We start from the raw sequence: 13149 nt of genomic DNA on the forward strand, positions 1-13149 counted from the left end.
TGTAACAATCTTTGTTGGTTACCAGGGATGGGAGGGGTGGGGGGGAAATACTAAATAGATAAGTGGTATCTTTGGTGAAAAGTGAGACAGTACACAATACTGGGGAAGCCAGCACAACCTGTAGAAGGAAAGGTCATGGATGCTCCATAGACACATCCAAACTCCCTGAGGGACTGAATTGTTGGGCGGAGGGCTATGGGGACCATGGTCTTGGGGAACATCTAGCTCAACTGGCATAACACAGTTTATAAAGACAATTCTCTGCATTCTACCTTGGTGTGTAGTGTCTGGGATCTTAAAAGCCTGTGAGCGGCCATCTAGGATGCTGCACTGGTCTCACCCCTTCCGGAGCAAGGGAGAATGAAGAGAACAGGATACAAGGAAAAGATTAGTCCAAAGGACTAATGGACCACAGCTACCAAGGCCTCCACCAGACTGAGTTCAGTACAGCTAGATGGTGCCCAGCTGCCACCACTGCTCTGACCGGGATCACAACAGACGGTTCTGGACAGAGCTGGAGAGGGATGTAGAACAAAATTCTAACACACACAAAAAAGACCAGGTTTACTGGCCTGAAAGAGACTGGAGAAACCCTGAGAGCATGGCCTCCAGACACCCTTTTAGCTCAGTGGTGGGGTCACTTCCAAGGTTCACCGTTCAGCTGGGGATTGGACAGCCCCATAAAACAAAACAGGACTAATGAGGCAAAGCAGTCCAGGGACAGGACTGGAGGGCAGAAGGGGACACGAAAGCTGGTGGTAGGGAACCCAAGGTTGAGTAAGGACAGTGTTGACATGCAGTGGGGTTGTTAACCAATGTTATAAAATAATATGTGTACTGACTGTTTAATGAGAAACTATTTGTTCTGTAAACCTTCATCTAAAGTATAATTTAAAAAAAAGTAAAAAATAAAAATAAACCCACTACATCATAACATAAATAACATCTTTTAATGGAAAATAACTATATTTTCCAAAGTTAAAAAATAGTGAGAAGGGCATTATTTTACACATTTGTAAATTAGTTTAATGACTGGCTAAATAGAAGACAGCAGGAGTGTCATATCTGCTTTTGCTTTCAATCTGTTTTGATATCATGCAAAGTGTACCCTCTGGAAAACTCCACTGTACACTTGTGAGAGAATGAGAGTGAAGAAAGAAAATACTGTCTTAGTATTATTATGAGAATGGTTTTGACCTCAAGGATCCCCTTAAAGGGTTTTGGGGACTTCCATGTTCATTGGACCCCACTTTGAGGAGTGCTGCCCTACAGGGTACCAACACCTCCCTCCTCCCTGGCTTCCTACTTCTCTAAAATACATGAGAACTTTACCTAGTCTTCCACATTCTGAGAAATCTACAACTTCTATCCATTAACTCTCTGCCCTGAAAGAAGATTTAGATTTTAGTCAGGCAACCTGACTGAATTCCTCTCTGTTGCTGATTTTTTCATGACTGTGTGTGTGTGTGGCCTTGGGTAAGTCATTTCACACCTCTGAACCTCAATTTTTTCATCTGTAAAAGAAGGAAATTGGATTAGACCAGTGGCTCTCTACCTGAGGTACTTGAATACTCTGTGGGTTACTAGTATTATTTCAAGGGGACTAAGAATTCAGATCTTCTATAATCCTTGTCTGAATTAGATATAGCATATTTCCCCCACATACTCATACTGTAATTTTTCAAATGTATATAGAAATCAGTTGTGTTTATGATATTAAAAAGTAAAAACTTAAGAGCTTTATCTCATAGCACCTTTTAGTCATGACATATTTTCTAAATAGATAAGTTCAACTGCTAATGTATAGGTAGCTACAAAATCATTTGATGCTAAAATCTATAAAGAGGCCCTTCTTGAGGACTTCTGGGAATTGCTTTTCAGCTGTTACATGAAATGATTACACTGTCTTATTCTGGCTTTATCACAAAAATATTGTGGCAGATTGCATTTTCCAAGGATGGCCACCACAATGTCCACTGTCCATATGTTTTTCTACAATATGACCTTGACACTCTCCCATCAAGGAGGTGGAGTCTAACTCTCCCTCCCTGAATCTGGGCTGGCCTTAGGACTCATTTGTAACCAACAGAATGCAGCAGAAGTGAGGATGCATGACCTCCAAGGCTAGGTCAGAAAAAGCCATGCAACTTCCACCTGGTTCTCTTGGGATGCTCCCTTTGGGAGAAGCCAGCCACTATATATGAAGTGTGACAACCCCAAGACCATCATGTAGGAACTCTCATTCACTATCCCCGCTGGGCCCAGCCTTTCAGCAATCCCATGTGCTGGGTATAGGAGTAAAGTCAGCTTGGACCCTCCAGACGAGCTCAGCCATCAGCTGAGTAGCACTGAGTGATCTCCATCAAATCATGAGGAGCAGAAGAATGGCCCAGTTAAACCCTGACTGAATGCCTGACCCTCAAAACTACAAGATATAATTAAATAGTGGTTGTTTTAAGCCACTAGGTTTATGGGTGGTTTGTGATGCAGCTATAGATAATCAGAGCAATAGTATTGTGTCTTTGGGTAAGTCGTCAGAACTTGCTGAACCCTGGTTTCCAGAAGAGGTTGTATGAGTTGATCATCAGGGTATCATCTGATTCTAATGCTCCGTGATTCTACAACTTCACCCTCTTTCCACCTGAGACCATTCACCTTCCAGTCCAAACTGGAGCTAGGTGTCTGCTTTGCTCTGAACAGGGCCCACTTTTCTCTGGATTACTAAGGAGTATGGACAAGACACTGCCACATATCAAGTATCTGGGGTCTATAGCACTGGGACATGAGGCTCAGCAATGAACAGGGCCCTGGAAAATCAGTGCAGTAAAGAGTGGGAATGTCCATCCCATCCAGAGCCATATGAAATGCTGGAGAGGCTCTTTTGGTTCTGTGACCAAGTGCTCGTTTGACTGAAGGGAAACTATTCACACACCTTAGAGCCAAAGGGCCCGCTAACCAATCCCCAACCTCTCTTGCACTGTAACATAAGTCAGAGGACAAATTACAGGTACTTAAGAGACTACTTTGAGCCCTAGTGGTGCAGTGGTTAAAGTGCTCAGCTGCCAACCTAAAAGTTGGCTGTTTAAACCCACCAGATGCTCCGCAGGAGAAAGATATGGCAGTCTGCTTCCATAAAGATTTACAGCCTTGGAAACCCTATGGGGGCAGTTCTACTCTGTCCTGTAGGGTCCCTATGAGTCAGAATCGACTCCACAGCAGTGTGTTTGGTTTTTTGATTTTAAGAGACTACAAGGAGCCCTGGTGGCGCAGTGGTTAAAGTGCTCAGCTGCTAATTAAAAGGTCAGCAGTTCAAACCCACTTGAGTGGAGAGAAGCCATTATAAGCCATTAAGTAGCTTAAAACTGCTACATGCTGATTTGATAGCTTGGTACCACGGAAGATACTGCAAAGCAGTTTGGTGAATTACTCTAAACTTGGAGAGATGAGGGGGAAGAAGGAGAATCCATAGTCATGGGGAGGTGAGGGTTGAAAGCTCACACCCAGCTGAGGTCAATGCACACTGTAATTCTCAGCACAGAACTCAGGCTAATGCCAAGAGGTAGAAGTTTGTGAAAGTTTCACATAATCTACACAATCTAAAACACCCAAACATAATTAGTTTATAAGGATAAAGTCTTTCCTGATGTCCCTAGGCAGAATGAATTACCCTTTCCAGGACATTCTGGAACATGTATAAAATCTATTACTAGACTTATCACCTATCATGGCTATAGTTATTACTATATCATTTGTTGCTTAAATTTATGTCCCAGTTAGATGCTAATTCCAGGTTGTGGTGTGAGAGTGATTTAAAACATGTCTTTTTCCTAGCACCTCGTGCATAACAAGCACCCAACAAAGATTTGGTAAATGCATGATGAATAAGTGAATAAATGAACTAATAAAAGAGGTGAACAAACGAATGCATAAATGGACTGAGTATTTTTTGTAGGTAAAAAATGATGGAGACATACTCAGAATATAAGCTGCTGCTTAAGACTTTAGGGAGTTGCTTGAAAATTGCTTTACATTTTCAGTCAAAGGCCTATAAGTCGTTGAAAAAGTGATGTTGCATCCCCAAATTCCCAATTCTCTAGTTTTACTCAAGGAAAATGGGGTCCTATGTGAATACATTTTTTGACGTAATGGTTTCTTGTTGTTGTTTAGGGTATGGTTGGTGGGAAAATATAGATATTATATGGTGAGGTTAGGGGGGACATACTTTTTTTAAGGGGTGGGGACAGCAGAACATTTTCTGTGTATGCAAGACTAACATGGCATGTGATTGGGTGTTAGCTGCAAGTTGTAAGAGAAAGAGCACAGACAGGAGTCAAAATGACCTGAGACTGAGTGGTCACTTTTCTCACTTACTAGCAGAGTACAGTGTCCATGAAAACGCACCTTGCAGACAGCCACCTACAGGGAGTGTAACTGACCAAGGGTCCCAGCTGCTGTGCTCTGAAATCAGTCTCTGAGTTCGCGCCTAGGCCAGACTTTGCGCGGTCTGCTCCCAGCCAATGACTGAGTGCCTAGGGGATATGAAGGCAGCCTCATTCCTGGGAGGCATGGGACTCCCCTGATGGCCACCTTTGGCTCTAGGACTCCTTCCTTAGACTGTATAGCACTCCAGGACACCTCCTTCCATCCTTCACACCCTCTCTCCTTCTCTCAGGGTCAGACTTACATGGTGGTCTGCCAGCTCTCCCAGACTTCCTCCCTGTGTTCCCTACACAGGCATTCCCCCTAATAAAACACTTGCACGTTTACTCCTGTCTTGTCTGCTTCATAGAGTGTCTGGATAACCCATGGAGTGACCTTAGACAAGTTACTTCATCTTTGAATCTGTTTCCTCATCTACAAACAGATTATAATACCTGTTTCACGGGGTTATTAGAATGACTCAGTTGATAATGCATGAAAAGCTCTAAATTCTGTACCTGGAAAATATAGGTGTTTAATAAAAGTCATTTTTCTTCCCTTTCACATCTTCTCTTTTCCCTTGGAATATCCCTAGCAATGGGGTTAAATCATACTTACCTGTGCACATCTAGCCTGTGACATTTGGGAACGAATGAAGTCTTGGTATAATAAAGTTGTCCTGTTTTAATTACAGTTCCTCCACATTCTCATTAACTGCTTCTCAATTTGGGGGAAGCCTTACTTTGCAGACCTCTCTAAAATCTTTGATCTGTTTAATAATGTGGGTTGAAAGGGAAAAACAGCTGCAGGGGGAAAACTGATTAAACTGTGTGTGCTAGCTTTATTACTTCCTTCAGTAAGGTTAATGCCAAACCCTTTACCTTGTCATCCAACTTCCGTGCGCTGAATGCAAGTTCAACATAGTCATCATTGCCAGATAATTCTTCAGCAATCACCTAAATGAAAAGGCACGCATCAGTTGCAGTGGAGTTAGACCACTCAGCCTAGCCACCCAGGAGCAAATTTAGCTCATGTTTGCTCCAAAATCAACAAAAACAAAGGTTGGACAAAGAGTTTTTCCACAATCCTGGGCCCTGCCTGGTGAACACAGCCCAGCAGCGTTTCCAGGTGTACAAGAAAGCTCTCTGGAAATAGTCAGCAGTAGATGCTTAGATCTTGTTTGTGCTGAGCATGAGAAGAGAGATGGGGCATAAGCTGGAGGAAGAGGTATGTGAATCAGGAGTTAGGAGGAGCCTCTTTCTTTGAAGGTCACATAGCATTGAATGGTGCTTTCTTGAATAACTGTGTATTTTTCTCCCTTTGGGAAATTAAAAAGGAGGAAGAGCAGTAACATTTCTTCACTGTTTTGAGTCAGACCACCAAGGGATGGGGAATAATTTGGTCTCTATGTCCTTTCCAGACCAAGGATTGTATGATTGTCATGTAAATGTTCTCATCGCTATTTAAAAAAAAAAAAAGACTAAAATATCTGGGCTTTCTGAGATGAAGAGAGACACTAGTAAGGATCCAAGCCCTTAATGGCCAAGAACAGGGCTTTCCTGACAAGAATTTTGATGTTAGTGAAGATATAAGAATGTCTAAGAGCCTCTTTCCTAATAAGTCACTTTGCCATATTTAATAGCCAGTGACTCTCAAACTCCTGAATCAGAGATTGGTGGTGAGTCAGGAGAAAAAAAAAAAAAAAAAAAAACAATCTACGGGCCAGTCTATTTGCATATAGGTTAAGCCATTTATAAATAATGCTGCAACCTCACCAGGTATTCAGGGACCACAGCCCGTGGTTATCCTTGTCAAATCGGTTATGTTGAAACACTGAGGTCTAATTCAATTCCATCTCAATTCTTTTTGAGTTCAACTGTTTCATTACGAGTTGGGTCCGTTTGTTCTAAGTACTCACTGGTAGCCTCTGAGCAATTTATTTTACATCTGAAAATATTGTCTAAGGACAGAAAAAACTAAAAAAGTGTGAGCAACTGAGAAGTAGAGAACATGAGTCTGGGTACATAGTAAAAACTCAAGAAATGCTTGATAAGCCAGAAACTATCATTTTTATATTTTTCATTTGGTCCTCTTTTGTTCCTTATCATCTAAAACATCTTAAATTCGACTTCAACAGTGGTCCTTAACTGTTTTGCAGTTATGGATGCCTTTGGAAAGCTAATGAAAGCTATGATCTCCATCTGCAGACTCAGAATTTTGCACACATTTTCAAGTGTTTTCCTGAAACCAATGTTTTGACCCAAGGACCCAAGATTAAGAGGAGAATTTAAATACTTAAAATTAAGAAAAATGCTAAAATTTTCTGGAATGTGCGGAAGAAGAAAATCTGCAACATATCTTAGAGAAAATGTGGCAAGGTAAAGATTTGTTCTGTGGAAGAACCATGGCAAATCTCATACTTGGATCCACCATTCCAGTACTCTTCTGGGTTTATGCGCTTTCAGAGTGAGCCCTTGGGTTCATGGCTTTGTAGAGCACCACTGGATTCTTCAAAGACCCATTTAATTCATAATTGAATGTGGCAGTCAAGGATAAGTTTCTATATGGCAGTGTCTTTTAAAATGTTCAAGCAATAAACTTCGATTAAGTTTTTGTGAGAATGGCCACAATGTTCACCACTGGGAACGCTTTTGAATTTTTTCCTTAAAAAGTTTGCTTTTAAAAAAACAAATCAGTCATTCTCAAGTTAAAAGAGAATGTTCGAAGAAACTTAGGAGGTTTGCCTCCTGACATTCTCCGGGTAATTTTTTCTATCTTTTTTTCCCTCTACACAGCTAAATGGTTGGACCACTTTTTTTACTTTCCTCAAGGCCTCTAATACAAGATGTCAAAATTTCAAATACTTTAAGATCTATTTGAAAATTTAAGACCTTATTTAGAAATACTCCTTGCAGTGCCCAATAGAACATTCTGCGATGATAAAAATGCTCTCTAATCTTCACTGTCCAATATAGTAGCCTCTAGCCACGTATGACTACTTAACACTTGATATGTGGCTAGTGTGACTAAGAAATTGAATATTTGATTTTATTTAATTTTAAATAATTTTATTTAAGGTTAAATAGCTAAATGTGGTTAGGGGCTATTTATCAGACAGCGAAGCTCCAAACTATTATATCAAAGAGGAATTTTAAATGCTGGCTCTCTGGTGTTTAGGCAAGAAACCAAACCTTGGACCAAATTTTATTTCAGCAAATTTTTAATTCTCTACAGAAACAAGAGGTAGGATAGGTATCTTTGGTGATTGATAACCCCAGACAATTTCAGATTCTTACTGTTTTGGGTTAGAAGCGAGGACAGGGAGACTAGTCTCACATACTTTGGGCATATTATCAGGAGGGATCAGTCCCTGAAGAAGGACATCATGCTTGGTAAAATGGAAGGTCAGTGAAAAAGAGGAAGAGCCTCAACGAGATGGATTGACACAGTGGCTGCAACAACGGGCTCAAACATAGCAACTATTGTGAGGATGGCACAGGACTGGACAGTGTTTTGTTCTGTTGTATGTAGGGCTGCTATAAGTCAAAACTGACTCAACAGCACCTAACAACAACAACTGTGTTCGATAACTTCATCTTTCTCTCCAACTGAAACCTATATCGCAGTTACAGAAGGGCTTAGTAGAAGTGAGTGACCTCACTTTCAAATCTTTTTTCTTCATCACTTTTCCTAGGGGTGGAAGGGTTAAAATTCCATTGGCAGGAAAGACAAAGAAGGAAAAAAGAAAGGGGTGGCCTGGGTAGTTCAGCAATTGTAGAATCAACTCCCAGTAGCCAGAGAGTCTGCTTCCTAAATATTCAGTGTGGACCAGCCAGCTCCATCGGGGCCCTGTACCTGGGCAGATGGATGCTTAGGGAGGCTTACCGTGATGGAGGACTTTCCTGCTGTGTTCCCGTGCTTCAGCAAGGATTTGGACAACTTTCTCTGGGAAACAATCTGTACAAAAGGAAACAAAAGGTAGAGATATTTGTCATATGACTGCAGGTCTGTTTTTTTTTTTTTTTTTTTCCTGTACAAAATTCAGCATTCACAGCTCTACTAGAAATTATGACAATGCTTATGTCCATTTATATTCCCAGGTTTATCCATGGGCCTCTCCGAAATACAAGTTATTCTCTTTTTCTTTTCTGTCTTCCCTCTTACGAGGTGCAATGTAAGAGACTGAATGAGTGAGGAATTCTAGATAATGCAGTCAATTAGGAGGTGACTTAATTGGTGCTAAGGCATTTATATAAAAATTAGTTGTAAAAAGTTGAACAAGTACCTTAAAACAAAGTAGATGAAGCTTTAGAATGATTTCAAATTAGCACTAAACCTCTGCAAAGTGAGGAATGGGTACAGGAAGAGAACAGAACTCAAGGTCTAAAATATACTCCTTCTGTTTCTGTAACTTCTAGAGTTCTATTTTGTAATATATTTATTAGTGAACTATAAAGTTAGTCATCAGGAAACTGATACTCAGACAAACCAAGTAGGAGTGACTGGGGTCCTCACCATGATTCAGTGTCAATGCACAATGTGCAATGACAATTAAAATCATCATCATTTTGGGAGCTATTCTTAGCAGAAACTGCCTCACCCTCCTCTTGCTTCCTTTTCTGAATGAGACCCAAAGGATAAAAGGCTTAGAAGCGAAAGCCACGCTCTTGCCTAGGGAGAACAAAGTCACGTTGTGGTAGGCAGCTTCTATCTAAGATGGCTCCCAAAGGTCCTTGCCTCTGGTATGTATGCTCTTGTGTAATCTCCTCATCCTGAGTGTGAGATGGACCCCATGGCTTGCTTCTAAAGAAGAAAATACCACAAAAGTGATGAGATGCCACTTTTGAGATTAGGTTACAAAAAGACTGTGACTTCCATCTTGCTTCCATCTTGCTCACCATCTCTCACTCTCTCTTTGAACCCTTACTCTGAGGGAAGAAAGCTGCCATATTGTGAGTAGCCCTATATAGAGGTTTATATATCAAGGAATGGATGTCTCTGACCAACAACCATTGAGGGTGTGAGGCCTGAAAACAGCCACATCAGTGAGCTTGGAGGCAGATTCTCCCCCAGTGAGTCTCAAAATAACAGCAGCTTGATCGCAGCCTTGTAAGAGACCCTAATTCAGAGAACCCAGCTAAGCTGTGCAGAGATTCCTGACATGCAGAAATACTAAATATTTGCTTTTTTTAAGCTGCCAAGTTTGGGGCTAATTTGTTATGCAACAATAAAACTCACTGCCGTTGAATCAATTCTTACTCATAGTGACCCTATAGGTCAGAGGAGAACTGCCCCATAGAGTTTCCAAGGAGGGCCTGGTGCGTTCGAACTGCTGACCTTTTAGTTAGTAGCTGTAGCTCTTAACCACTACACCACCAGGGTTTCCTGTGCAACAATAGGTAACTAATATATACATTATTCACAGAAAGATAGAAAAGGAGATTACGGTGAAAGGCAGGAAGAAAAACTCGTCCTCTGGAATCCTCATATACTTTTGTCTCTGTGCTAGAATAGTGAAAATACCAAGAGTATGGTACTGCCAGATGCAAAAAGTCTGGAGAATTTCCCAAAGCCAAGCAGATTTAACAATCCTGATGTTCAGTCTGCTACAATCTGAACTGGAAAGAATATTTCTGTAGAAAGGAAGGAAAGGAAATTGAGGCATTTAGATGAGGTGGTTTGAGTACAGTTTATTGATGCCTTGATGTTTTTGTTGTATGCCATTGAGGTGATTCCAGCCAGGGCTTCGAACTGGTTCTTCCTGGTTCAGTCATGGCTGAGGAAGCTTCAGTCATGGCCGAAGAAGTGAAATTGAAATAGACCTAAATTTTTAGAATTTGGATGAACTGGAATGGTAACTGGAGTGGAAAAAAATTATGGGTCAAAGCCCTCCTAGAAACGTAATCTCCTTCTTAGAAAACAAGGGCAGCATACGTGTTTCATAGCAACCAGAACTCTTGCCCTTTGGATTTTGAGCAGAGTTGGTAATAGTGGTGCCCCACTCAAAGATGGTGGCTGACCTTGAAAGTGAAAGTCCTGCCAATCATCCAATCTCATGCACTAGGCTCCTGGAAGGGCTCATTGCACTTCTTTTGAGACTCCCATTCTAGTACTTCAACCAGTAATTTTTCCCGTTCCAGTTACTGTTCCCGGTAATACAAATTGTAAAAATTCATGTCTATTACGGTTTTGCTCATTGGCCATGGCTGAATCAATTCAAACGGGTTCAGAGCCCTCATTCCAACTCGTAGTGACCCCATAGGACACAGAGTAGAACTGCTCCATAGGGATTTCTAGGCTGTAAACTTTATGGGACTAGATTGCCAACTCTTTTCTCCCACAGAGCTGCTGAGTTTGGGTTTGAACCAACAATCTCTCAGTTAGCAGCTAAGCACTTAACCATTGTACCACCAGGGCTCCTTGTATTGATGCCTTAGGGAGGTTTGATTCTTATAGGAGCGAGCTGACTTTGAATAGAGAAAAAACCTTCAATTTATGGTAGAAGTGTTGCATGTACCCTTTTGTTCCCTCTAGTAATGCCATAAATATGTGCTGCTCCCTGCTGGGGTCAGGTGACAGTCAGTGGAAGACTCAGCTCATACTACTGGCCCAACAGCTGATGGGCAAAATTATTTCTGAGACTTAAAATGATGTTGTTGTACCAACATGATAGTTTTCTTTCATTTTTGATTTATTCCTACGTGTAGCTGGGCATTAGGAGTTGCTCCAAAGAATTCCTATTGCAAGTGAAACAAATGTCCATTAAGAGATAGTTCTGAAGGAGAAAATTTCCTAAAACTTAATCTCCATTGTGGTGGCCAGGTCCTCTCTTGCTGCTGCAATAATGACCCATTAGAAAGTCCCACATTGCATTTTATGGATGAGGATTATTATCCTTCAGATCAAATTCACCTAGTCTAAGTTAGTGGTCCTATTTAGCTCCACTTTCTGAGTAGACTTGACCTTAATCTTGAGTTATTGGGTGTGAGAAAAATGAAATAGAGTTTTCTTCCAGTATTTGATTCAGAAATGCCTTGGCCATTCTTACTTGGAAATAATGTATTGCTTAGTTAGAATCCTAGAAGCTCAAATATGGAAGAAAATTTAAAGATATCTACATAAACTCTTTTATCTTACTATCACCTGTTGGTGGTGGTGGTGATGATGATGACAATGATAGTTGTGGAAAATCTCATTTAAGAAGTAACTATTATGTGGCAGATGGTTTATTTATTCCACAAATATTTATTTAGCCCCCACCGTTTGCCAGACTTGGGGCTAGGCACTAGGAATAGAGAGGTAGGTAACATCAGATGCAATATCTGACCTCAAAAACCTTGCACACTAGTGGGGAAGATAGGAATTAACCAAAAGATCACATGAACAAATATAACCTGTCACAAACAAGAGATGCACTAGCCATCGTGGGGACAATGAGTGGATGGGCAGCAGGCCAGACAAGAGTAGATGAGTTAAGAGGTTCTTGCAGTAGTTAAGGCAAGAGGTGAGGGTGGCAGTGGAGTTGGAGAGAAGAGGCCAGACTCATGAAATAATCAGATGTACAATTGTCAGGACTTGGAAATGGATTGAATACAGAGACAGAAAGAGGAGGTATCATAAATGCATCACTGGATTGGATGGCCGTGTCATTCATTGAGATAAGGAACATGTAAAGAAAACAGTAAGTTTTGGGGCAAAAACCATGTGTTCAGGTTTGGGGCAGAAAACAGACCGGAGGATGCTGAAGAAGAAAAGAAGAGAGAAGGAAATGGAGCCAGCATGTGAAGAGAACTTTCAATAGGTTTCACTATAATGTACAAAAGACAGAATAGTATCTATAAGGGAATGAGAAATTAAGTAAGATTTTGGTCTTAATGGCTACTTTACAGATATTGAGTCCCTGGATGGTGCAAATGGTTAAGCACTTGGCTGCTAACTGAAAGACTGGAGGTTCAAGTTCACCCAGAGACACTTCAGAAGAAAGGCCTGTTGATCTATTTCTGAAAAATCAGCCCTTAAAAACCCTATGGAGCACAGTTCTACTCTGACAAACTTGGGGTCATCATGAGTTGGAGATGACTCAATGATAACTGGTTTGGGTGGTGCAAATGGTTAACATGCTCAGCTGCTAACGAAAAGGTTGGAGGTTGGAGTCCACCCAAAGATGCCTGGGAAGAAAGGCCTAGTGATCTACTTCTGAAAACTCAGCCATTGAAAACTCTATGGAGTACAGTTCTACTCTGACACACACGGGGTTGCCATGAGTTAGAGTCAACTCAACTATTTTAATAAAAAATATATTACTGCTAATTTTATAGCCCTGCAATTTGATATTATTAGTTCCCTTTTTAATAGATGAGGGAACTTGGGCACAGAGAGTTTTAGTAACTTTCCCAAGGCCACAGAGCTAAGAGGTAAGCGTGGCAAGGATTTGAATGCAGGTCTCACTCCAGAAACTGAACTCTAGCTACATTATGACTGGTAAGAGAACTCATGAAACAGATTCAGAAAATTTTCACAGCTGGATTTGCATTGTATGTGTTTTCTTTTAAGCACTGGATCTCATGTTAGTACACTTGATCCTCAATATGTTAACATGGAGAAAGATGTAACAAAATAACCAAGCTAAGCTTCATGTATGGAGTAATCTGAAGACACATTGGTTCTTTGTTTATAGTTGGATATCCGTAAACTAGTATAAATCAAATTTCAGATGATAAAGGAGTTAGC

The 13149-nt window shown here is 40.9% G+C and overlaps 1 protein-coding gene across 3 annotated transcripts in view; it reads right to left on the reverse strand.

Annotated features, from left to right (window-relative positions):
* CPNE4 (copine 4) overlaps positions 1–13149 on the reverse strand; it is a 669181-nt gene that overhangs the window by 178743 nt on the left and 477289 nt on the right. For all 3 annotated transcript variants that reach the window (XM_004381399.2, XM_004381400.2, XM_004381401.1), the window contains 2 exons: positions 8305–8376; positions 5301–5375 (listed from right to left, as the gene is read on the reverse strand). In XM_004381399.2, coding sequence (XP_004381456.1) covers positions 5301–5375; positions 8305–8376 — 147 coding nt within the window. The remainder of the gene's footprint in view (positions 1–5300; positions 5376–8304; positions 8377–13149) is intronic.

The sequence above is a fragment of the Trichechus manatus genome, unplaced genomic scaffold, assembly GCF_000243295.1.
Source record: "Trichechus manatus latirostris isolate Lorelei unplaced genomic scaffold, TriManLat1.0 scaffold00084, whole genome shotgun sequence".
Lineage (NCBI taxonomy): Eukaryota > Metazoa > Chordata > Mammalia > Sirenia > Trichechidae > Trichechus > Trichechus manatus.